Here is a 24,808-nt window from a genome sequence, read left to right as displayed (position 1 = left end):
CTCACAATCTCACCCGTCCCTTTAAACATTGTAGCTCACCCACCAACCACATGTCTACACGTCACCCACCTCTCAGTCTGTGGCGTAGCTTCACCGTCAAATAACAGACATGTAAACACTTAGTAGATGATTAATATCCAGCTCACAGTTAGCGAACCTTCTAATAAATACTTGGCCAAAAAAAAAAAAAAACTTCTAATAAATACAAAAAGTATAATTAACTTAGAAAAGAATTAATTAAACATCAAATTCCGAAACTACCCTTTCCACGATACTTTGAAAGTTTGAAATGGACGAAAGCTAGGATTGTGGCCAAGTTCGTCCAGGTCTTTTTGGTACCAAAATGCAAACTTTATCCCAAAACTTATTAATAAGCAAAATACGAAAATAGTAGCTGAGTGCTTTTTGTTTTTTTGTTGTTTCTGGCTGAAGCTTTCTCTCCCACGTGTTCACTTCTCTCTGCCCTTTTTGTGAACCTTGCGCGCCTAACCCACATAACCCAAAACGCAAAATTCAAAGAGAGACAGAGAGAAAAATTGGGGAAAAAGAAGCTCCGGAGATTGAATCGGCGAAGACTTGTTTATTTGGAGCTTCGTTGAGCAAATGCTATCTCTTGGTTCAGATTGAGGGTTCTGGTATCGATTGCCCGCCTCGCCTTTATCACTTCCAGACGGTGCGTTTTTGTTTATGCTTTTCACTGCTTTCACATTTCATAGCCATGCTTTCATGCTTCAAGTTCAAGCTTTTTGATTCATTTTGATATGGGATTTATGGGAACGTTGAGTTTTGGCTCTGAAATCGATTTCTAGAGAGGATTAGGATTTGAAGCTTCCAAGATAATAAAATTTTCTAATTTTGGTTGTTGTGAAAATTGGGGAATATCCCAGCAATGCTATTATGCATGCAGTTAAAAGTTCAAATCTTTGTTGTAAAATTAAAATTTTTGTTCCCATTCCAGGTTACAGAGCCTGCACCTTACCGTGAAAGTTGAAACAGTCAGCAGTAGTGGCTTTTAGGTTAATGTGGTAAATAGATGTGCTGAGAGTGATGAGATTTTATCTTCTATATCATACTTCAGATTGGGTTTTCTTTAAGAAAGCAATTGAATCAACGGTATTCTGCATAAGGGGCTAAAATGAAGGCTGGGTTACTCGCAAAGGTGAACACTACTATATATTCTGGCTTTTGGAGAGTAATTAGCGGGAGCGGGAAGCAAAATTTGAAAAATCTACTACCTGGTCAGGGGAAACTGTTGTCTCAGAATTCAGGGTTATCTCGTTCTTTACATTCAACCCTTTTGATACCTGACACTGCTAGATATAGTTGTGGCCGCTTGCATAAGGGAAAATCTATGGCTGCTTCAAACTCGAAAGCAGCTGTCTTTGGGGAAGTTTTTGTTGATGACTTAATTGGAAGTTGTGGGAATGGATTAGACTTCACAAAGCCGACTGGTGTCTTTTTTAATGATAGAAATCGTAGCACTTTCTTGAAAGCTAGCTTGAGTTTGAGAAAAAAAGAATCATTCAACGGTCATCTAGTTTCTGGGCATGTTGGACCTTGGTTGAGGAATCTTCATACTTCATCTTCCCTGTGCTACGCTGCTGGTGCTGCTCATGATGTGTCATTTGATGGCAACTCTAGTGATGAACAGCTTGCAAATTCTACCATTTTGTCTGACCAGTATGTGCTCTCATCTGTTCTTATTTTGATTCTTTCATTGTTTGGTTCTTCTTGTTGTTTTTGGTTGTCTTAGAATCTTCATTGCCCTGTCATTTGTTCAGCACTCACAGATTTAGTCTGTATTGTTTGGAATGCAATTGAGGGTTATCCTCTGTGCAGGTCTGCGCTCACATATTAATTTATTCATATAAAACAATATGAGCTTGGTAAGATCCCCAGTAGGGAAGAACAAACGGGATTGATTAGTGTTTACCATTTGAAACGAGCTAAAAGGACTTTCTAGAACCAATATAGGTGATTGGAGAGTTTGGAGTCCTCACTCTCATATTTATTGCTTGCTTTCATTTTCAGAACTATTTTGGGAGCCAGAACTCTGAAGTTACTTTCAGGATCATGTTGCCTCCCACACCCTGATAAGGAAGCGACAGGAGGAGAGGATGCCCACTTTATTTGTGAAGATGCACAAGCAATTGGTGTAGCAGATGGTGTGGGTGGATGGGCAGATGTTGGTGTTGATTCAGGCCAATTTTCTCGTGAACTTATGTCACATTCTGTAATGGCAATTCAAGAGGAGCCTAAGGGTTGCTTTGACCCCGCCAGGGTGTTAGAGAAGGCCCACTCATGTACCAAAGCAAAGGGTTCCTCAACAGCTTGCATCATTGGCCTTACGGAGAAGGTTTGTTACTTGTCATTTTGACCAACCATTTGTGCTGATTTCTAAAATTTACTGTTGGGATCCTTTTTCCTTTTAACTGCGTAAGGAAATATCTGATCTGGTTTCTAGAGGTAAGCATGCAAATTTATTTTGGCTTCTGTCTGGCATCCTGCATATGCGTGCTTGGATTATGCTGCTGAAATGAATTGTCAAAAATGATCTTATCTTCCCATTACCACTCATCCATACCTAGACCAGGGTTGGAAATATGTCAAGGAACCATATATTGGTGATATGTTGGTGGTTCCACGATACCACTATGAAAAAGGGAAAGAAGGTTATATATCTTTCTGGCATATCGAGGATATGGCCCATATGGGGATAAATGGGAGAGAACTGGATATTTGGTCAGATTTTTGAAAATGTTGCTGATGCCAATTATCAACGATCTATTGGGTCCAGTCCGTGATCCACTCCCCACTCCCTTCAAGAAGTTCAACATCCCTTCTTTCATTTCAAATGGCATCATCTTTGGTCCAAATATCAGACCCACTGTTCCTCTCATCCTTTCATATTATCCTTCCTCACTTAATTTTTTTAAATTATCATCTCAATTTTTTTGGATTTTTTTTGTTTTTTATATCCTTTAAAGAGATTTTGACATCTTGATGAAAAATAAATAGTATTTGGCTTGAGTCCACTTTTTAAATTTATTGTCTTTGTACTGTTTGGTTTGGGCTTGGGATTCATTGAGCAAGAACAAAAATATGTACTTTAAGTGGGCTTAGTTATGGATAGGATTCAAGAGCCTCGTCACAGTCCTAAACCATAGTACCATACTTGGTATGTAGAACAATAAATTGATGAGCACCTAAGGACTCTCAAAGTATTGGTTTGACAATGTTCATCTCTTGTTGTTACACTGGCTTATTTAGCAGTTTTACATGGTTTGGCTGGTCTGTTTTCCTTAATGTGAAAGCATGTTTCAATTGGAGCACTCCATTTCAACGGGTGAAGTTCATAATTCTGTGCCTGGAATTATTGCACGGTACTGACAACTTTTCAATGTAGTGGGCTGCAGTCTTCCATATACAAAGTGATTGCTGAAATTTCACTTAGTATGTAGAGTTACAAGCTAATGGTGAAAAATATGTAGAGTTACAAGCCTTAATAATATATAAGTGCAAGTCTATTAACTGTCTCAAATAATCTTGAAACAAGAGTGTATAATGGAGGTCAAACATAGGCTGCAGATGCCCAACCCTAGTGATTGAAACCTGACCAGAGTGCATGACAGAAGTTTCTAGTACATCTATTAGAGCAAATTTTCCTGTGTGAAATTACATGACTTTGTTCGTTGTGTGCAGTTTGGATGTTTGGTTTCTTGAGATAGAAAACCCAGGAAATGTTTACATATATAAAGTCTAAGCATGTTTTCTCAACTGGTTTTCTTCTTTTAACAGGGGCTACAAGCTATCAATCTTGGGGACAGTGGATTCATAGTGGTTAGAGATGGATGCACCATCTTCCGGTCCCCTGTGCAGCAGCATGGCTTCAATTTTACATATCAGCTGGAAACTGGTAGTGGGGCTGATCTACCAAGCTCTGGTCAGGTCAGTTAATATGCATATCATTCATTACCAAAAATCATCTTTAAAGTATTGAGCATGATACCTAGTTTATATGTTGTTTGTTTCAGAGTCTCACGGTAATAAAATTACAAGTCTGCAAGATGATTTTACTTTTTTAGACTGTATATTCTCTAAAATGCTGCCTATGATTGTGGTGGAGATTGGAGTGTGTACTGCATAGGAGAATGTTTGTGGTGGAGATTGGAGCGTGTACTGCATAGGAGAATGTTTGTGGTGCAAAATATTTAATACAGTGAACTACTGAATTTGCCTTAAGATCTGATATCCTGTGGTTTCTAAATCCAAAATTTTGAATTCTTTGAGAGCTCAAAGGTTCTTCTCCAAATCATTTTTGACTTTGCTGCGATGGCAACTAAATAATGGTTCTTAAAAAAAAAAATATAGGAATGGATGTGTTACTATTTTCCATGTCTTGCATTTACATTGAGGGTAAAAGACTAAAATGCTCTGACCAACTTGGCATCTAATTGGGACTCTATGTGCACCAGGTCTTTTTGATTCCTGTTGCCCCAGGGGATGTTATTGTTGCAGGAACCGACGGGTTGTTTGACAACTTGTATAATAATGAGGTTAATGCTGTTGTTGTTCATGCTGTAAGAACTGGCTTGGAACCGCAAGTAACTGCTCAGAAGATAGCAGCTCTGGCACGCCAGAGGGCACTAGATAAGAACAGGCAGACACCATTCTCTACAGCTGCTCAAGAGGCCGGGTTCCGTTACTACGGAGGCAAGCTTGATGACATTACTGTTGTGGTGTCCTATATAACTAGTTCCACTAGTGTATGAGAGAGTAAGTCTCTCTTATCCGGGGTCGAGAACCCATTTCCCTTGTAAATTTTTTCTTTCATTTCTTCTTTTTGTAACGAATGGGGATTAGAACCCCATTACTTTGTTTTGCCATGAGACCTCGAGGGAGCTGTATTTACGTTAGTTATTTCTAGTTCTATTTTTAGATATTATCTTGACTAGTGTCGCATCTTTCCCTTGTAATTCTTGACTTGAATCTAAAATGCTTGGGAAAAGTGTCTTGCACATACTCTGAAGTCCAAGGCAGATTTGTGTTTGGAAAACAATGAACTTTCAGACTACAAAACACGTTCTATTTCACTTATTCTCAGAGGGTTTTCCTTATATTTCTAAACCAAATCAACTGTCCATTCAAATTTGGAATGAGCGGTTACGATTTTGTTGGAAAAAAAGACTTATGCCCTCATTAAAATGATTGAAAATGAGACTTAATTTCAGATTTCAGTTGCAAAGACTTTGTCTGCAGAATACTTCTCATCTAATTAATAATTTGATTTTTTTTTTTCTAATCCGCAACAAAATTTGTTATAATTTAGGCTATACATGAGAAAAATGTAACAGAACTTGAGACAGAGCATGGAACAGAAGATATATTATTTTATTCACAAGCATGCAGAAACCAAAACTCAAAAAACAGAGTAACCGAGCCAACCAAAGCGATAAATCTATTAAACCTTCACATTCAAATATCTTCTTCCCCCTTCATAATCAATGCCTCTGCCACCTTCCTTGTATTGCTCTTCTGGTTGTCTTCCTGGTGCTTCTTGTCTCGCATCCCAATCTTCCTTGCCTTCTTCTTCTTGTCTTCCTCTTCCTTTCCTTTCTTCTTGTTGACTCCTAGCTTCTTCTTGCTCCCTCTGTGCATCTTCCTCTCTTCTTTGCCTGCCTTCTTCTTGTCTCCTATCCTCTTCTTGCTCTTGTCCTCCTCTTCCTTCCCTTCCCTCCTCTTGTCTCCTATCCTCTTCTTGCTCTTGTCCTCCTCTTCCTTCCCTTCCCTCCTCTTGCTCCCCCTGCGCTTCTTCCTCTCTTCTTCGTCTGTCTTCTTCTTGTCTCCTGGCCTCTTCTTGCTCCCTCTGTGCTTCTTCCTCTCTTCTTTGCTTGTCTTCTTCTCTCCTAGCCTCTTCTTGTTGTCTCCTTTCCCAGTCCTCTTCTTCTTGCCTCTCCATCTCTTTTTCTTCCTCGTGTCTTCTTTCTTCTTCTTGTTGCCTCTCCTTCTCCTCCCTTTCTTTTTCTTCTTGCTCCCTTTCTCTTCTTTGCTCCTCCTCTCTTTTTTTTGCTTCTTCCTCCTCTTCTCTCTTCCTTGCCGCCTCTTCCTCCTCTTCTCTCTTCCTTGCCGCTTCTTCCTCCTCTCTCTTCCTCGCCGCCTCTTCCTCCTCTTCTCTCTTCCTCGCTGCCTCTTCCTCCTCTTCTCTCTTCCTCGCTGCCTCTTCCTCCTCCCTCTTCCTTGCCGCCTCCTCTTCTCTCTTCCTAGCCTCCTCTTCCGCTCTTTCCTTCTCAATCTCTTCCTGCATTACTCTTTGCTCTTCCTCAGCACAAGAAGTACAATCTATTATGATCGAATCGGCCTGTGCAGCCAAAAGTTGAGCAATTGTGGTGTTGGTAACATTGAAGGACACTGCCAAGACCTGCTTGTTCAAAGATTGCAGAACCGAGTACTTTCCAGCGACGAATTGAGGATTGTTTCGCCTTGTTGTGGTGCTGAACCCCATGAACACAAGCGAGTCATTGTTAAATGACATCTGAGCCATGGGATGGAACATAGGTACAGCAAATACATCTCCTTCTTGAACCCTAAACCTCATGTTTCTGCACTCTGATTTCTTTGCTGTGCTGGAACAAACCACTCGAACCATCCCTTCCCCATGCAATACTGTTGCTATCTCTGTTGCCCTTGGATTCCAATGTGGCCCCATCATCGACCCCTTCAACAAATCACATCCAAAATCTTAGTACGTGATCAGACAGACAGACAAAATAAATAGACCGTTACATGAAATTTTTACTCCTAGTTAGCACCTTTTTTTTAGACACTGACCTTTGTCAAATTCACCATGAAAAGACCAATGTTTGATCCTGTCAATAAAGGAGTGGTCTTCTGGTTCACGGTTAGGCTCCAACCATTGCAATTCTTGAAATCTGGTTCATCATCAAAGACATTATATGTCTTCGTTTTCTTATCCTTCTTCTTCTTCTTGTTGTGTGACATGCCGTCTCCGACTCCTAGAAAGGCCTTCAGTAACCGAGCTTCCGTATCCCAAAAGGTTTCTTCTTTCTTTGTTGGCAGTGCATGCACAATGGCTGGTGGGTCTGTTGTATTTGTTATTGATTGTATCACTTCCTCAGAGACCTAATTGATCAACCACCATTTTGCATCAAAGGGTCCATATTATTCAGAAAACCATAAATCAAAAACAAAAAGCTTATTAATTGTTGATTTGGCTTGGAATACTCATGGAGTAACTCATACCTTAAAAGCTGCCTGAAGCAATTTGGTATCAAAACCTCGGATCAGGTCCCTTATACTGGAGTATGCCCCTATTGATGGGTCCTGCACAAGTTTTAATGCAGTCAATTATAATAAATATTGAGGAAAGACCAAACTAAACAGTAAAAGAAAAAGAAGCAGTAATAGGTGCAGTCTCTAACATATAAGTCATCATCTGTGTTTGCAAAGATTGCTTTAATTCTAAGCTTCTGGCGCTCAGTCTCCAAGTTACTCTGTACAAAGAAAACAGAGCCTGGGTGAAGCCTATAGATATCACCTCGCTTTATAGCCACCTTCTTTATCATATCATCCTCATCATGAGCCCAATTCAGTATTCCACTTCCTAAGCCCAACCAAAAATAAAATAAAATAATTAAAACACATATATAGAGTCATGTTCACTTGCTAGAGATTTATGTTGCCAAATTGCAGATCAAACACAAATGCAGTCAAGATTCATGAGTTGACAACATAACAACTCTGGATTATTTTTTTTATTTTTTATTTTTAAATAAATGAGGTCTAGAGTGACCCGGACAAATAAAATATTGACACATTAATTAGATCTAAAAAGTTGAAATAATAATTGGTCTTTCTAATGTTAATCAAACTATAATTAATTCCTATACTCTTATCCAAATGCCTTGGCAATGTAGCATGTACCTGTGTGAACATAGAAGACCATGCTTGCATGGAGAAGTACTGGAAGGAGCAGTGAGTTGGGTTCCAAAGTAATGAACTGGATATGATAGGGCCCTCTGTTTCCATCACTGATATCAACGGCTGAGATCTTCCCATACTCAGTCAACACCAATTGCCTCCTCTCATCTCTCCTCACCAGAGACCCAGCAGCATCTAAAGCATGCTCTTCATCATTACCATTCAATGCCTTTGCTTGCAAAGAGGCAGCAAGAGAAAGCAAGAAGACCAAAGAGACCAAAGTTCTGTTGAGCATTTTTTTAATTTTTTATGCAGGAAGTGATGAATTTCAGAGCTGAAGTGAAGTGGGCGAGTTCTATATAGAAGAAAAGGTGATGAGGAGATAAGCAAGAGCTAACTACGTCAATAAGACCAAAAAAACAAAAGAGGTGCGTGGCAGGTGATGCGTGGACACGTGTTGTTCTGCTGAAGACGTGGCAGGTGATTAGGTCTTTGTCTACGCGTGGAGTCCATGCAGTTGAGAATTGAGATTGTTACTGATTTTTCTTAACCCAAATTTTCGTGGTGACCAAACGGATTTTGTTAGCAAATGAGAACTGGGCTCATGTGAGTGGCCGAGTGAAGCCCATGTTTGGAGATCTATTGGGCTGGGCTTTCTCGGAGTTGGGAAATTGTGGTCCACACATTGTTTCTTGGCCATATATATCTTTTAAATGAGGCCTTTGGGGATTCTAAATGGTTTGATGAGTACACTGTACACCCAACATGAACGTCTGGTGTGGTCCAATTTTACCATGAACAACCAACAAACAAATTAGGGAAATTTTGTGAAATAACCCATTTTAATACCAAACTTACTTTTTTGACCATTAGCTCCATTTTTGACTTTTGCCTATTTTCGAACAAAAATACCCCTGATATATACATCCTTCTCTTTCACTTCAAATTTTCCTCACCTCCCTTCTCCTCCCTTCTATTTCTCTGTTCTTTCTCTAAATCGAAGACCAGCTATCTTGGACCTTTTAGCTTGCAAAAAATCTTCTTCTATGCTTTATGTGGAAAACTACTCTTTGTATATAATAAATGGAAAAATGGATTTGGAAAAGTGGATTTGTTGTTAGATACTAAAAAAATATCCAAATATGAAATTCCGACATGAGTTTGTTGTTTCAGATATGAAATTTTGATATGCGTTTGTTGTTCTATATCTGAAATTCTGACTTGAGTTTGTTGTCCTAGATTTAAAATTTTGATAGTCAACAAATGGTCGACAAATGGTTAGCTAATGACTGTTCGAGCGACAAATGGGAAAAGATGAACATGATGAACTGGCTGCAGCATCATAGCTGTAGCACCATTTAAAGTGGTTGTAGTACCATCTAATCTGGCTACCATTTGTCAACTATTATTCGACCATGTGTCGACCATCGAAATTTCAAATATGAATTTGGGTTCCATTGATGCCGAGCTTTGAAGATAAACATGAACAAAAAATTTAGATCTCCGAACCTAACAAGATGAAACTCTCAAAGCAAAAAAGTAACCAAATCACTGTTAAGCTTTTCCCATCAACTATCAAACTCAAATCTCCAATTTTAACCTTTAATGTTGATCTCCATTTTATTTTCGTCAGTTTTGTTTATACATAATCAAAAACTTGTCATCAGTGAATCGGTGTGGCTAATCAATCAATGGGTCCGTTAGCGGTGGAGAAAGAAGGAGAGAGATGGGGTAGAGAAGGGAGGAGGATGGCAGTGGAGTGGAGTGGTGTTTCCCAATGTGTTATTTTCATACCAGATCTGATATGGTGTCCATGATATTTTAGAAAGAAAATGGGTTGAGGAGAGAGAAGGGAGGTGAGAGAAATTCTAAAGTGAAAGAGGAGGATGTATATTAGGGGTATTTTTGTCCAAAAATAGACAAGAGAGTAAAAAAAAGATTAATTTAGGACTAAGGGTCAAAAAAGTAAGTTTGATATTCAAATGAGTTATTTTATAAAATATCCCAAAAATTAAGATTAAATTTGGCCAGCCATCAGAAATGGAGGTCCGGCCAGTGCCCATTTACAAGGATAGATCATATCAGAATGAAGAATACAATGTTTAGTCCAATTTGGCTAGAGGTGGTGCTGTATCATGTATGTCACTTAATATGTTCATCCACTTGTTTGGCTCTAAACATATGTCAGGGGATGTCTTGAGAACACAAAAATTAATACTTTTAATATTTAGGTGTTATAAATTGTGGAAATACAATTGTATCCCATTAATTAAGTGATTGTTCATTGTTGATCAGTATATTAAGAGAGGTATCTTTCCAAGGTGCACTGAAGTATTTTGAGACAAAACCTCACCTCTCTCTATTCAACATGATTAAACTAAGAATATCATGGCAAAAAAAAAAAGGGTTAAATACAAAAATGATCCACGAATTTTGCAGTGAATCTCAATTTGGTCCACAAATTTTTTAAGTTGTATCAAAGCAGTACAAATGTTAACTTTCATTGAAAAATTTAACGAAAACTTGTTATGTGCACAGCAAGTGACCACATTTTTAAAGGCATTTTAGTCCGCTTATTACATTTTCATGTGACCAATTTCATTAATTTTTTGATGAAAATTAACATGTGTACTGGTTTGATACAACTTGGAAAGTTCGTGAACTAAATTGACATTTTTTATAGTTAGTGAACCAAATTGAGATTCACTGTAAAGTTCATGTAACATTTTTGTATTTAACAAAAAAAAAAAACTAAGAATAATATTAGTGCAACTTAGGAGTGTCCAAAGACATGGACCCACGGCACTAAAATGGTATTAGTCAACATTTTGACTGGAACGCATAACATAACTATCATCAAGGTAGAGTAAGAAACATGATTAACTGCGAGGTCTGCAACTCAATTGCTCAAAATAAGGTGGAGTATACTCAAGAAAATCTTGATTCGGTTCAAGGTGGAGTTGCTTATGTGGTTTGCCAACAAATTGGATCATCATGCCTAAAGACAACGGATAATTACATCTGATTGGTTCTAAGTGAGGTTTAAGAGAAATTTGTGAAGAATTTTGATTTAATCTAATGTATATAGGTTATCAGAAATTGTAGATCAAATACAATTATTTTACATTGAATAAGTAATTCTCCATCATTAGATATATTAAAAAGAGGAATAGACTCTAATGTGGATGAACAATAAATTAGCATAAATATGAGTGCCGACATGGTGCAAACACAGTATCGACACACAAAATTGAGATGTACTGTAACCGAAATCGAGATATATTGTAGCAAATTAATGATATGTCAACACCATATTCGCACCATTACCATTAGAGTCTGCCTCATTAAAAGGATATATCCTAAAGTGACTTTTTGAAATAAAACACGGCACCTAAAACAGTCAAAGTTGGAACAATATATATTAGTGAAACCTGAAGAAACTGAAAGGCATGGCCCCCAAAATTAAGGCCTCTCAAGCTTCTTTCTTTCTTTTTCTTTTTTTTTAAATTTTTTTTCAAGTTCTCTAATTATTGCTTCCAACAAATTGACATCGTGGGCATATATTTCCATGGTCTTGGTTGTATCATCACATTCAAGCCAACTACATCTGAGTTCTGAGTTCTGACTGTAACCCCAAAAATTCGTTTATATCAAATGGTTGTTTATCTGAGTCGGTCATGCATGTCATCAACTCTAGTGGGCAAAAATAGTACCAAATACCTTTCACCATAGACCACATGACCATCTGATTAATTTCAACTAGCTAGTCTATCCTGAATGGCTTACAAAATGCCACACACACATGTACACACCCATATGAGAGAGAGAGAGAGAGAGAGAGAGAGAGAGAGAGAGAGAGAGAGAGAGAGAGAGAGAGAGAGAGAGAGAGAGAGCATGTAGAAAATGTGGAGGAATCAAAGAAAAACAATGAATAATTGTGGTCATACATAAAAACTAAAATGAATCAAGGGGGTATTTTTTTAAAGCAAAATCAAAATATCCTATGGGGATCCCAATCCCATATCATAAAAAAGGAGAGTGTAAGGTATGCTTCAATTAATATATGATGATAGCAGAAGATCCTTGAGAGTTGAGGCCACCCACTATGATGCCTATAAATCACTAGTCACTACCCACAGCAGTGCTCTCTACTAATCTCTATCACCCTTTGCCTTTTCTTTTGGATGATCAGTGGGTGGAATGGTGAGACCATCTTTATATGAATGATATAAATCAGAATCTCAACCCCTCCCATCACACCCTTCTCTCTTTTGTGTGCTTCAAGCTTCCTCTCCCACCGCGTGTGCCCCGTGTACCTAATTAGCTAGAACCTTAACTCTTAAGTGTAGTGTACATGTCTACATGCATGGCTATGACTACAAAATATTCCCATCAAATATCCCATCCATCCTACTTTGCAATATTGAACTATTTTTAGGTTTCGTCCCAAAAGAAAAACTATTTTTAGTAACAAGAAAAATGTTCACTCTTTACCTTCTTATCGAGTACAAACTAAGTATTAATGTCAATCTCGAATATGTAAATTAATTATTTATAAATTACATATATTAAGTAAATTCGAGTCTTTCACTTGTGAGCATTCATAGTTAAGACATTTGAGTTTACAACTCCTCTCATGCTTATCATTTACTTTTAAGTTAATATTTTTTATTTAGAAGAAAATGAATTCAAATTTGAAATATCTTCGTTCTTCAATATATATATATATCACTGTGAAAAGAAGTATCATTAAATCAATATTTAATTGATACTACTGAACAAATGTTTGCTAATAAAACAATTTTGACTCTAAGATACATGTTAAGCAAACATTGGCTCTTTTAGACATAAAAAATTGGTTCTTTCAAATTCTGCCCAAATGGAATAATTTTGGTGATGTTCTATTATTAAGAAATATGCTTATCAATCTCTCGGAGCTTGGAGATAAATTATATTTTTGTAACTCTTCACCCATGCCTATATATGATTCTAAAAGAAGGGCCTAGGATGCCTAGATGGTATAAAATCATCGACCTCAAATCAATCTGCGACATCTTACCCAAAATAAAGAAAGGGAAAATCAATCTGCGACAACTTTGCTTGTCAATATACAAAAAAGAAATAAATATTCATGAATAAGAAAATTTACAAACTCCAATATATCACATTAGGATTTGTCTTACTTCTAATTTTTCTAATAAATATAAAAGTGGGCTGATTCTTTCTTTCTTTTGTCTAATGCTAGTATTCTTTCCTTTTCCATTTACTTTTTCTTAGTTGTGCTATCTTTTCGGTTCTGAAATACAATTAATAAATAAATAATGAAATGAAGTTAGTTACAAATTAAACTTCAATATAAATAAGTTACATTTATGTGGATTTAAAATGAGAAATTTATCATGGTAAAAAAAAAAAAAACTGAGAAATTTATCTTTTTCAACTTTTTAAATTTTTAAATTTCAACAAAAATTCGACAGAAACGACGGAAATTGCTATCAAAATACAGAAATTTTGAATGAAACTTTACCATATGTTTATTTAACATATTATCTACTACATTGATAAAAAACATTGAAAATACCAAATTATATAGTAAGTTTCATGTGATATGTGATGAATATAGTACGCGCTGGAGGCAAATACTGTTAAATAAAATTAGTATATTCTTTATATTGTATAATTTAATTATACACTAAAATCTAAACTCTAATACTCTATATACCCTAATACTCTTTATATTCTATAATTTATACAATAAACCCTATATACTCTATATTCTTTAGGATTTTAGGTTTTAGGCTCTTTAGGATACTTTTAATTATTTTTTTATATAGAAATATATTAGAGTTTTAGGTTTAAAATAACTAAACGAAATCTCAAACTTTTTTTTTTTTTTCCAATTGCCCAAAGGCCCTAAACCCCCCGTCATTTTTTTTTTAATTTTTTCTTTCTTTCTTTACTTTATTTCCCGTGCCTCTCTCTTCAGTATTTTTTTTTTAATTATCTTTACTTCCTTTTTTCCCATGCCTCTCACCCAGCCAAGCTTTGTTTTTCACTAAGTGTAGCAACTCAAATTTTGGCTTATGGTAATTTTGTTACTTAAATTTTTCAAACTTGTTTTAAGGTTTGTTTAAAGAAATTAGAAATTTCTTTAAGTTTATTTTAACTAACTTATACTTTTGGTTGTGATTTTAGAGCTTACTTGTGTGGAAGTGAAGTGAATTTAAATGAAAATTTAAGAATTTGGCGATTATTATTATTTTTAGAATTAAATTATGAGAGTGGGATTTTTTATAATTTTTTGAAAGCAATTTAACTATTTTGAGGTCGTAGGAAATTAGTATTCATCAATACGAGTCCGTAGAATTTTTCGGTGAATTATTTAGAGTCTTGAGCTATTTTTGGTGAATTTCTGAAGATGGAGAAAATAGAAAATAGGAAAATATTTTCAAAATTTCGGCGAAATTTACCAAAATTTTTCAAAATTTATCGAAATTATCAATTTCAAAAATTTCTGCAAAATCTTCACGAAAAATTATCAAACATGTGTTTCGATTTCGGATCCCTAAAAAACGAAATTTTCGACGAAATTTAATACCTTGGTTGTATCAAATGTTAAAACAAAAATATAGGAGACTTTTGATACTTTTTATTAGAGGAGTGCTCTAAAGCTAACCAGTTAGCAAATTAATACGAAGCTAACCATGCTTTTGGGTTCATCACATAACTAATCTCATAATTCGAATCATTAATTATTTAGGCTCTACTTCAAAGATCATTATTGCAAAAAATCAACTAAATCGAAAATCATGTAGTCATCTAATTGAGATTAAATAAATAGACGATCAGTATTTTCGATAAAATCATATAAATAGTTGTTATTATAATCAAATTGCTAAATCACTTTCGATTTTAGAGATTTTTTACAGGGATGATATTTGAAGTAGGGCCTAAAAAATAAATGGTTTGGATTTTGAGATTACATTATGTAATAGACCCAACATAGTGGTTAGCTTTGTATTAACTTACTAACCAGTTAGTTTTAGATCATTTTTACTTTTTATTATATCCTATATATATAAGTGTTAAATAGAGAGCGAACTTAATATAACATACTTCTTCTAAGTATATAAGATCCATCATATCTTACAGGAATTTTTAATTTTAGGGGTAGAGAATTTTACCATGATAAGAATTAAATCTTCTTCCTCTTAATAAAAAAACAAGAAAAAAAATCATCCTATCTCAAGTAGTCAAATTTGCATATCGAAAATTAGTATTTTTAAAGTCTCATGAAGCTTCTGAGTGTGATTTGCAGTGGATGATTGGATTCCTTGCATGCACATTATTACAGGACAAAATTAACATAAAAAACCAAAAGAATAGGCAATCAAACAGAAATCCTCTTTGTTAATTCCTTCTTTATGGCTTGAATGAAATACACGATCATCAACTTTGTTTAGGACTTAAGTACTGATTCAATTGATCACAATATTAATACTAAAACCCATTAATATAATTGTTCATAGGCAGCAAAAAGAGCCCAAAGTCCAAACCATCTTTCTGTGGTGGGCAGCAAAACACTACTTTTCTGATAAAGTCCCACTCCATTAGGGCCATTGCACCAATGAAACGACGTCGTGTTTAATTTAATTTTAATTTGCTATGCGGTGTACGTCAATGGACGAAAGGATTATGGATCGGTGATTGCACTGTCACCTATTCGAACATATTCTCTCTCGCCTTTCGCTCTCACTCTCTCTATGCTTGCCGCCAATGGCAAACCGATCCTACGTGGGCGTGGTTTTTACGCGCTGTGCGGCGCCATGCCCATTATTATCAGGAAAATACTTCAGTCACCCTTGTGGGCAAGGGTGGGTACCCGGTACCCCCAAGTCACTCCACCACTTAAAATTACAAATTTGGTAATGTCGTTCATGTTCAAAATCGTATATTTTTTAAATAACTTATTAAAGATTATTTTTGTAAAAAATCAAATCAATCAAAAATTATTTGATTATATAACTAGTGTAAATTAAGTAAAAAAAATATATGATTTTCAATTATGAGTAATTTTTTGATCAAATTGTTAATTTTTTCTATTTAATTGACAATATTTATATAACTAAATAATTTTTAATTAATTTAATTTTTTTTAAAAATAATTTTTAATAAGTTATCTAAAAATTAAATTATTTTGATCATATTAATCATTACCAAATTTACCAAATTTATAATTTTAGACGGTGGAGTAACCTTGGTACCCAAGGGTGATCCAAGTACTCTCCTTATTACCATGCATGTCCGGCAAAAAGCAATGTAGTGGGTCCCACTACTTCCTAGTGTGGGTCACCCCTGTGGCCAATCAGGTTAGACTATAGTGTCTCTGTGTAGGACCCCCTTGTGGCCTTTGGGTCCCATTCCAACGTCAACAGGTTTTCTGTTAGCTTTTTGCTTAATTAGTACCCTTTTCTAATGTGGACGTTAATGGCTTAATGCTGCATTCTTCTAGAGTACGTCTACAGTCGCCTTTTATAATGTATTAAAGCACATAGTACAAATGTGAATTACCTGACTTAAACATAAACAATTGATATGGTTATATTTTAATATAAATTTTAAATACGGAGATTTAAAATTCAAACTCAAAATTACTGATTTTTAAAGTTTTTAGAATGAGCCCAAATGATTTAATAAATAGAATAAAAATGAGGATTAAATTAGGTCCAAAATGCGATTCCTTCCAATGTAATCACAAAATAATCCTGAACTTTTAAACTAAAAAATTATGCTATTTTGAACTTAGACATAAAATTAACACTAAAAAGGTACAAATGATCCTATTATAAATTGGCGTCCCAAAATTTTAGTTGTTTTTAACTTGTACGTTTGTTTCTTGGTGCTCTATATATCACTTTTTTTTTTTTTTTCTTTCTTTGAACTCACAAACAAAAATATGGGTCTTTTCGCTAATATTTCCCCAAGCACAAACATGTATGTCATCCTCAAATCTCAATCATATATATGTAAGACAACCAAATGGAACAAGGATGCGTTTCTTACTTAAAAAAAACTTTTCAAATTCATGACTAAATTCAATCAACTATAGAGATGGTGGACCTTGGTGGTAGAAGTGGTTAGTCAAGAAAGAGGAAGACATATATACTGTACGCCTTACTTTCGATTTGGCAGTGAAGTGTTTCAAAGGGAGGTAGATCCATTTGCCTAGTTCCATTTTCACAACCAGTATCCAACGCTCAAAGAAGTGAATGATGACTCTTTCTCTAAGCTTTTCCAAAGTGGGATAAGTAAAGGTGAGGGTGGTGGTGCAATGAGATTGTGAGAGCTAGCTTTTGTGGGTCCTATAGTAAGAGTTGTGGAGACAAAACTTTGGAACTCTAACGCCACCATTTTGACTTTTGTGTCGTTTTTCAGTTGAGACTTGAGATTACAATTGACATGTCCATCCTATGTGTGTTATAATTAAAGAATATATGAAACATCAACAAAACTATTAATTTTTACTAATTATTTACTAACCCTAACTCTAAAATGAGGTAGTTATAAAACAATATTACTCATGAAACAAATGAGAACTAAAGTTGGGGATGCTGTGTTGCACACGTACCCGTGTGTAGGGATGGCAAAATTCCCCGCCCCCGAAAATCCCCGTGGGGACCCGCCCCGATTAAGCGGGTATGGTAATACCATCCCCATCCCCGCCCCGCCCCGTATACCCGTTTAATAAAAATATTATATTACATAATTATATTTTAATTTATTTTCTTAATTTTTATTGCATATCTTTAAAATTTAATAGTGTTCTCTTTATGATTTAGTATTATTGTAATATAATATGATGAATTTTAATGTATTTCATCTATTATATTATATATTTATATTAATTTGATATGTTATTAATAAAAAAAATTATTTTTTTGAAAATAATAGGGGCCCCGAATACCCCCGATGGGGACCCGATTACCCGGCGGGGCGGGTATGGTATTGGCAAACCCGCCCCGAATCCGCCCCGTTGCCATCCCTACCCGTGTGCCTAGTTAGTCTTGTAATTTTGATATACATTGTTAATCTATTTATCTATTAAATTAAATTAAGGCTTTAAGTTTTTATAGTTTAGTAGTTATATTAGTTTTAGTATATCTTTTATATTTGAGTGATGGCCTTGCGTGTGCGTACGCACTGTTAGAAGTGGTCTTCTTTGTTTGGGTCGTTAAAGTTAGCCTTAGCCCAGTGCGGCAGTGCATGTCCTGACTCCTGAGTTACGAGCAGGGCGGGTCGATATATCGCATGGTTTGAGTGCTTTGTTTGCATGGGCAGAGATAGCAAAAGCGAATTAGGCAGCGAATCAAACAAAGACAGAACTCAAAAGCTAGCATTGTGCATGGTGACTTGAACAAGAAGCTTCAAAGAGATCAAAAGCAGCCTCTGACCCTCGTCATCCATGTCTGTCATGTATGACACATTGTTCACTTAATTATAATAATAAACACCCTATGATCACTTATATACCATACACACCATGCACACACGCAAAGATAAAAAGCCAGCAATCATCACCACCAAAAGCCCCCTTACCCTTCTTCTTATTCCATTCATCCCTCTTTCTTTCTTTCTGTGCTCTCGGCTCAGCTCCTCCAATTTTCATTCCAAACAAGCCATGAGAGTCCCAGTTAACTCTCCACAAAACAACCACTCTCCCAACCCAAAACCCGAACCGAATTGCAACAACAACACCAACCCAACCACGCGAAGTGGTATTGGCTTTCACAGTCCAATCAGTATCCCAAACTTGTGCTACGAACCCACTTCGGTTCTAGACCTCCGCCACAGCCCCAGCCCCGTGGCCGATCAAAAACCCGCCAAGATTTCGGCCATTTCTGAGCCGAATAACCATGACCCTCTTGAGTGGGAAGAGTCCGAAGAGCAGGTGCTGCACAACTTGGACTGGGACTCCATCATGAGGGACTTGGGCTTACACGACGACTCTGTTCCCAACTTGAAGAATAATTCCAACCCCTCCAGCGACACCACTCAAATTCCCAATCTTCCCGAGTACCCACAACCCCAGCCGTTCGATCCCACCCACTTGGTCCACTCCGATTTCAGTCTCTCCGATGTGTACAGCTCCAACCAAACTTTCATTCACAACAACAATAATCTCAATAATTGCTACGATGATGGAAACTTTCATCAATCGGGCAATTGGAACGTGGGGTTCGATTTCATAGAGGAGCTACTCCGCGCAGCAGACTGTTTCGACTCGGACGAGTTGCAACTCGCCCAGGTGATCCTCGACCGGCTGAATCAACGGCTGCGATCCTCCCTCAACGGATCAAAACCCGTCGGGAAACCGCTCCAACGTGCCGCGGTTTATTTCAAAGACGCTCTCCAATCCCTCCTGACGGGCCTCAACGGGGCTGCTGCCCAGGCTCACCAGCGCTCTTCCTGGGCCGAAATTGTCCAGACCATCCGGGCCTACAAGGGATTCTCAGGCATATCTCCGATCCCGATGTTCTCTCACTTCACCACCAATCAAGCCCTCCTCGAAGCCCTCCACGGCTCCACCTTCATCCACGTCATCGACTTCGACATCGGCCTCGGCGGCCAGTACGCCTCGCTCATGAAAGAGCTCGCCGAGAAAGCCAACGCCTGCCGGACGAGCCCGCCGGTGCTCCGAATCACCGCCGTCGTGCCGGAGGAGTACGACGTCGAGATCCGGCTGATCAGAGAGAACCTCTCACAGTTCGCTCACGAGCTCAAGATCCGATTCCAGATCGACTTCCTCACCGTCCGTTCGTTCGAGATGTTGTCGTTCAAAGCGATCAAGTCCATGGACGGAGAGAAAACGGCTGTTCTTCTCTCGCCGTACATCCTCCGCCGCCTCGGCTCTCCGAACGGCGTCGCCGCGTTTCTCGGCGACATGCGAAGGGTGTCGCCGAGCGTCGTGGTGTTCGTGGACGGCGAGGGGTCGGCAGATTCCGGTGGTGCGGCGACGTCGTTCCGGAGGAACTTCGTGTGCGGGCTCGAGTTCTTCTCGATCATGCTGGAGTCGCTGGACGCGGCGGCTGCCGGCGATATGGTGAGGAAGATCGAGACGTTTGTGCTGCGGCCGAAGATTGAGGCGGCGGTGGAGGCGGCGGGGAGGCGCGTGCCGCCGTGGCGGGAAGCGTTTCAGGGCGCGGGAATGAGGCCCGTGGAGCTGAGCCAGTTCGCGGACTTTCAAGCGCACTGCCTCTTGGGAAAGGTCCAGGTCAGGGGGTTCCACGTGGCAAAGCGTCAGGCCGAGTTGGTGCTTTGCTGGCACGAGAGGGCCCTGGTTGCCACGTCGGCATGGAGGTGCTATTAGTTTAGCAATCAGCTAGCTAGCAAATAAGTAGCTATAAATGAAGGAATTATAGTATTATACTCTTTCAGTCTCTCTTAATTAGTGTTAATTAACTATTGGGGTTTGGGATGTAAGTATGTAAGTGTATCCTGATTTTCCCGACCAATTTGTTTTGTTGTGTTTGGGAATTGGGAGTAGTTTAGTTTCTGTTGGTGTACGTCTTCGTTGGTTTTATTTTTGTAACTTTCTTTTTTGGCTTGGTTTTAAACAAACATAACCGGGAAGCTAAGCAATTATTGGCCATGTCCCAACACTCAATTATGAATCAATGAATCAAACTCCTTGCACATAATTAATTTCTTATATTTTTCTTACATTTAAATTAATTTATCCTCTATAAATGATAGATTTAGTTACATAGATGGTCCATTTTAATCCTAAACAATAGCAATAAATATGTAACAACTTTCCCATTATTATTATTATCAATGTGTTTTATATTATTTTTAGATCAAACAGACTAAACAACAGTATGTCATATAACAAAATTAACCATACCTTCATCCTTAATCATTTTGATTGATTTTAGCTAAGAAACTCACTCTAACAACTTAGTACACCAAATGTTAATGCAACAATCGGTGAATGATTACAACAACTTCAAACAGTTGACTCAGCTTCCTATTTGGTCTTCTTTATGGATGACATGGAGTGTTTTGGATGAATGGTTTGCTGATGTGTCTTAGTGAATGTTATATGCATAAACAAGAGTCAATAAAAGTAATATTGGTGTTGTATTAGCCAATTACGTTCTGATGATTAAATCAAGTATAAACAAATGAAGATAGAGAAGCAAAAACAAGATAAGAACTTGAGAGAATAAAAAAAAACAAGGTAAAAACTTATGGATTATTCTCTCTATGTGTACGTATTTAGGGTTGTGAATCCTTTGCCTTTGTTTGTAAGATTGTATATATAGGCAAAGAAGAAATAAGTGGGATATATATACAGGCTCCTTCTGTTGAGGTATACCTCAACTTATTTATGTTGAGGTATGACCTTGTTGGAGCCCACACGAGTCGTTTTGTGTCGATCCGAACCGTTCCCAAGGATAATCTTCATTGATAGATCATCCTTGCAAAAAATTAGCCCAATCGAAAATCATTTGCCTATCTAACTTTGATAAAACAAATAGACGGTTTCATCGAAAATATTTGGTTCGTCCATTTATTTGATCAAAGTTAGATAGGCAAATGATTTCCGATTTGGCTAATTTTTTGCAAGGATGATCTATTTATGGAGATGTAAAAAATGAACGGTTCGGATTGACACAAAAAGACTCGTGTACGCCCCAACAGGATATACCTCAACATAAATAAGTTGAGGTATACCTCAACAGAAGGAGCCTGGATATATATATACATATTTTTTGCCACAGGTAAGTGGGATATTTACTTACATACGGATAAGATGAGCAATAGAGATGAGGCCACGTCATCAATTTGGAATAGTATCATACACAATAACCCAATAAAGTGGCATTAATGCAAATATGACTTTGTAATAGTTGGTAGCCTTAAAAGTCCCATATGAAGTTAGGGTGTCAGGGTTCATAGAGTGCCCGTGATTGACACTTGAGTATGGTTATTATTAGAGCAAATTATAATTTGTAATTTAGTACCTCAATTTTATACGTTGTTTCAATGTAGTATCTCAACTTTGAAAATTTGTAAAAAAATACCTTAATTTTTATTTTGTGTCAAAATAATACTTTCGTTAGTTTTTTTGTCAAATAAACCGTTATATACTGACGTGTCAAAAATATTTTTCGTATTTTTCTCAAAATTTTAAACAAATAATTAAATAAACAAATTTCATAAGACAAAAAAAAACCCTTTCGCCAGCCATGCCCATCCCCCCTCCCTTCCCCACCTCCCACCCAGCCCCTCCCCCAGGTTGAAAGAGCAAAACCCAATTTCTCTATAGCAAAATCAAATTAGAATAGTAAAGCAAATGCACCTGAATTTTTGGAATAATTTTTTGTAATTCCTCTTCACTTTTTTCACGAAATACTGGGCCTTTAATTGCTAAACCCCCATCAGTCAAAATTCCACATTCTCTTGCAATTGCTTTTGCAATGTTTATGTTGTCTCCAGTAACCATCCTGACTGTAATACCAGCAGACCTACAAATCTCAACAGACTCCCTGACACCAGGACGAACTGGATCCTTGATTCCCACAATTCCAATACATGTATATCCATTGGGGGGAATAGGACTTTCAGCAGAGAACTCACTTCTGATGTCCATGTACGCGAGGCGTAGAGTTCTAAGGGCTTCATTAGCAAATCTTTGTATGATACCATTCAAAAGATCGATGGATGCTTTATCAAGGGGAACAACCTCACCATTTGGACCCAGGAATTTGTCACATGCAGCCAAAACTATCTCAGAAGCCCCTCCCTTCCCCCACCCCTCGTCCCTTACCAGCCCCCCACTCCCCCCACCCATCCCCTCCCTCCTCCTCCCCGCACCCACCCAGCCAGCCCCCAGCCATCCTCCCCCTCTCCCTGCCCCGACCCACCCTCTTCCCCACCCCAGTCCCGTCGCACCCCCTCCCACAGCCTCAACCCCGTCGTACCCCCAGCCCCAGCCCCAACCAGCTTACCAGCCTGTGATGGCTGCACTCACCAAGGCTTTGTCAAAATACCCAAGAGTCACCAAAGATGTGGACCCACTTGAGTTCTGCTTCAATGCCACAACATTTGATGAGTCTTCGGTGCCACCATTGAAATTTCACATGGCAGGTGGAACTTGATTTCAGCCACCAATCAAGAGCTATATTATTCATTATGCATCTGAGATCAAGTGTATTGGACTTGTCCCCTTACAAGGGACGGGTCTTACTATTATTGGCAACATAATGCAGCAAAACCACTTGTGGGAATTTGATTTTGCTCTAGAGAAATTGGGTTTTGCTCTTTCTACCTGGGGGAGGGGCTGGGTGGGGGGCGGGGAAGGGAGGGGGGGATGGGCATGGCTGGGGAAAGGTTTTTTTTTTTTGTTTTATGAAATTTGTTTATTTAATTATTTTTTAAAAAAAATTTATTCAAAATTTTTTAAAAATATTATTGTTTTTTAAATTTGAAGAAAAATACGAAAATACCTTTACTACGTCAGCAGATAACGGTTTATTTGACAAAAAAACTAACGAAGGTACTATTTTGACACAAAATGAAAGTTAAGATACTTTTTTGCAAGTTTTCAAAGTTAGGGGTACTAAGTTAAAACAACATGTAAAATTGAGATACTAATTGTAATTTACTCTTATTATTAAAACAAAAAGAAGAAAAGAAAAAGAAAATAAAGAATCAAGCTCACCATAGGCTAAATATCCAGAAATGTTTATTTCTAATTTTGTAGGTGTTCAAGTGAATCTGAATGCTAGTATATTTTTTTTAGGGTCCTTTAACATACATATATTTGTACCTAAATATATTAACCAAAACCACCTAAAGCCTCATTCTTTCTTTGCGGGCCAACTACCACAATCTTATTATTCATTTGCGGACACCACACCCACTAGATCCCAAAATACCATCTGAAAATAGACATAACAAAAACATAACATGCAGACATCTTCTAAAATATCAGCATCAACGCATCACCAAAAAACAGAAACTGAAACTACAAGTCCGCAACTCCAATAAACTACAGTTTCAACTCTACTAAATTGCAGTTTCTGCAGTTTCAGTTCACTTACAGTTTCATAAACTGCAGAAACTGCAATTTAGGGTAAACCCAAAAAACTGAAACTGAAACTGCAAGTCCGCAACTCCAATAAACTGCAGTTTCAACTCTAATAAATTGCAGTTTCTGCACTTTCAGTTCACTTACAGTTTCAGAAACTGAAACTGCAAGTCCGCAACTCCAATAAACTGCAGTTTCAACTATAATAAATTGCAGTTTCTGTTCACTTACAGTTCCAGAAACTGCAGTTTCAGTTCACTTGTAGTTCCAGAAACTGCAGAAAGTTCAATTGCAGTTCCAGAAACTGAACTAAACAAAAAAAATCAAGAACCTAAACATACTCATGCAGAGACCTTGATAAGAAGAGAGAAAAGTCGGGATCTGAATTATTTGATTAATTGATAAATTGGATCGAAATTAGTGGCCGGCAGCGGCAAAATGGGAAACTGGATGACGAACAGATCGCGGAGCTGCTCGTGGTGGTGGTGTTCGTCCTGGAGGTGCTTGCTCTGCGAAGAAGAAGAACAAGAAGATGATGAAGAAGAAAGAGAAAAAAGATATAGTGGGGGGATAAAGAGAGAAGATGAGCGTGAAGAGAGAAGAGAAAAGAGAGAGAATGACAAAAAGGAAATAAAATGGCAATTGACCAGATTTCAAGATAGCAACTTACCTTGTTATTAAGAAAAATTAATTGGTGCACTAGAGAGTAAAAACAATAAATAAAAGGTAGCTTAGGGTAATTAATTCTTTTTTTTTTTTTATATCACAAGGAAG

At 37.4% G+C, this 24,808-nt stretch overlaps 3 protein-coding genes and 1 pseudogene across 3 annotated transcripts; 2 read left to right on the top strand and 2 right to left on the bottom strand.

Annotated features, from left to right (window-relative positions):
• The first annotated feature begins 462 nt into the window (after positions 1-462).
• LOC147284633 (Protein phosphatase 2C family protein) lies at positions 463-4,945 on the top strand. Its single transcript, XM_086245398.1, has 5 exons — positions 463-673; positions 959-1,680; positions 2,032-2,356; positions 3,799-3,948; positions 4,476-4,945. Exons 2-5 carry the CDS (start codon positions 1,136-1,138, stop codon positions 4,770-4,772), a joined length of 1,317 nt encoding a protein of 438 aa, XP_086101524.1. The 5' UTR covers positions 463-673; positions 959-1,135; the 3' UTR covers positions 4,773-4,945.
• Positions 4,946-5,461: 516 nt separating this feature from the next.
• On the bottom strand, positions 5,462-17,978 carry LOC147284632 (vicilin-like seed storage protein At4g36700). Its single transcript, XM_086245715.1, has 7 exons — positions 17,903-17,978; positions 13,343-13,378; positions 7,942-8,205; positions 7,440-7,621; positions 7,261-7,341; positions 6,829-7,140; positions 5,462-6,715 (listed from the first exon to the last, which is right to left on the bottom strand). Exons 1-7 carry the CDS (start codon positions 17,976-17,978, stop codon positions 5,462-5,464), a joined length of 2,205 nt encoding a protein of 734 aa, XP_086101841.1.
• A 341-nt stretch (positions 17,979-18,319) lies between these two features.
• Positions 18,320-20,633, top strand: HAM4 (GRAS family transcription factor). The gene has a single exon (XM_086245863.1). It carries the CDS (start codon positions 18,479-18,481, stop codon positions 20,303-20,305), a length of 1,827 nt encoding a protein of 608 aa, XP_086101989.1. The 5' UTR covers positions 18,320-18,478; the 3' UTR covers positions 20,306-20,633.
• Positions 20,634-22,264: 1,631 nt separating this feature from the next.
• On the bottom strand, positions 22,265-22,795 carry LOC147284630 (putative calcium-transporting ATPase 7, plasma membrane-type pseudogene; annotated as a pseudogene).
• Positions 22,796-24,808: the final 2,013 nt, after the last annotated feature.

The sequence above is a fragment of the Dryas octopetala genome, chromosome 5 (assembly GCF_963921425.1).
Source record: "Dryas octopetala chromosome 5, drDryOcto1.1, whole genome shotgun sequence".
NCBI classification, from domain to species: Eukaryota; Viridiplantae; Streptophyta; class Magnoliopsida; order Rosales; family Rosaceae; genus Dryas; species Dryas octopetala.
This window is presented reverse-complemented; position numbering and strand designations above follow the sequence as displayed.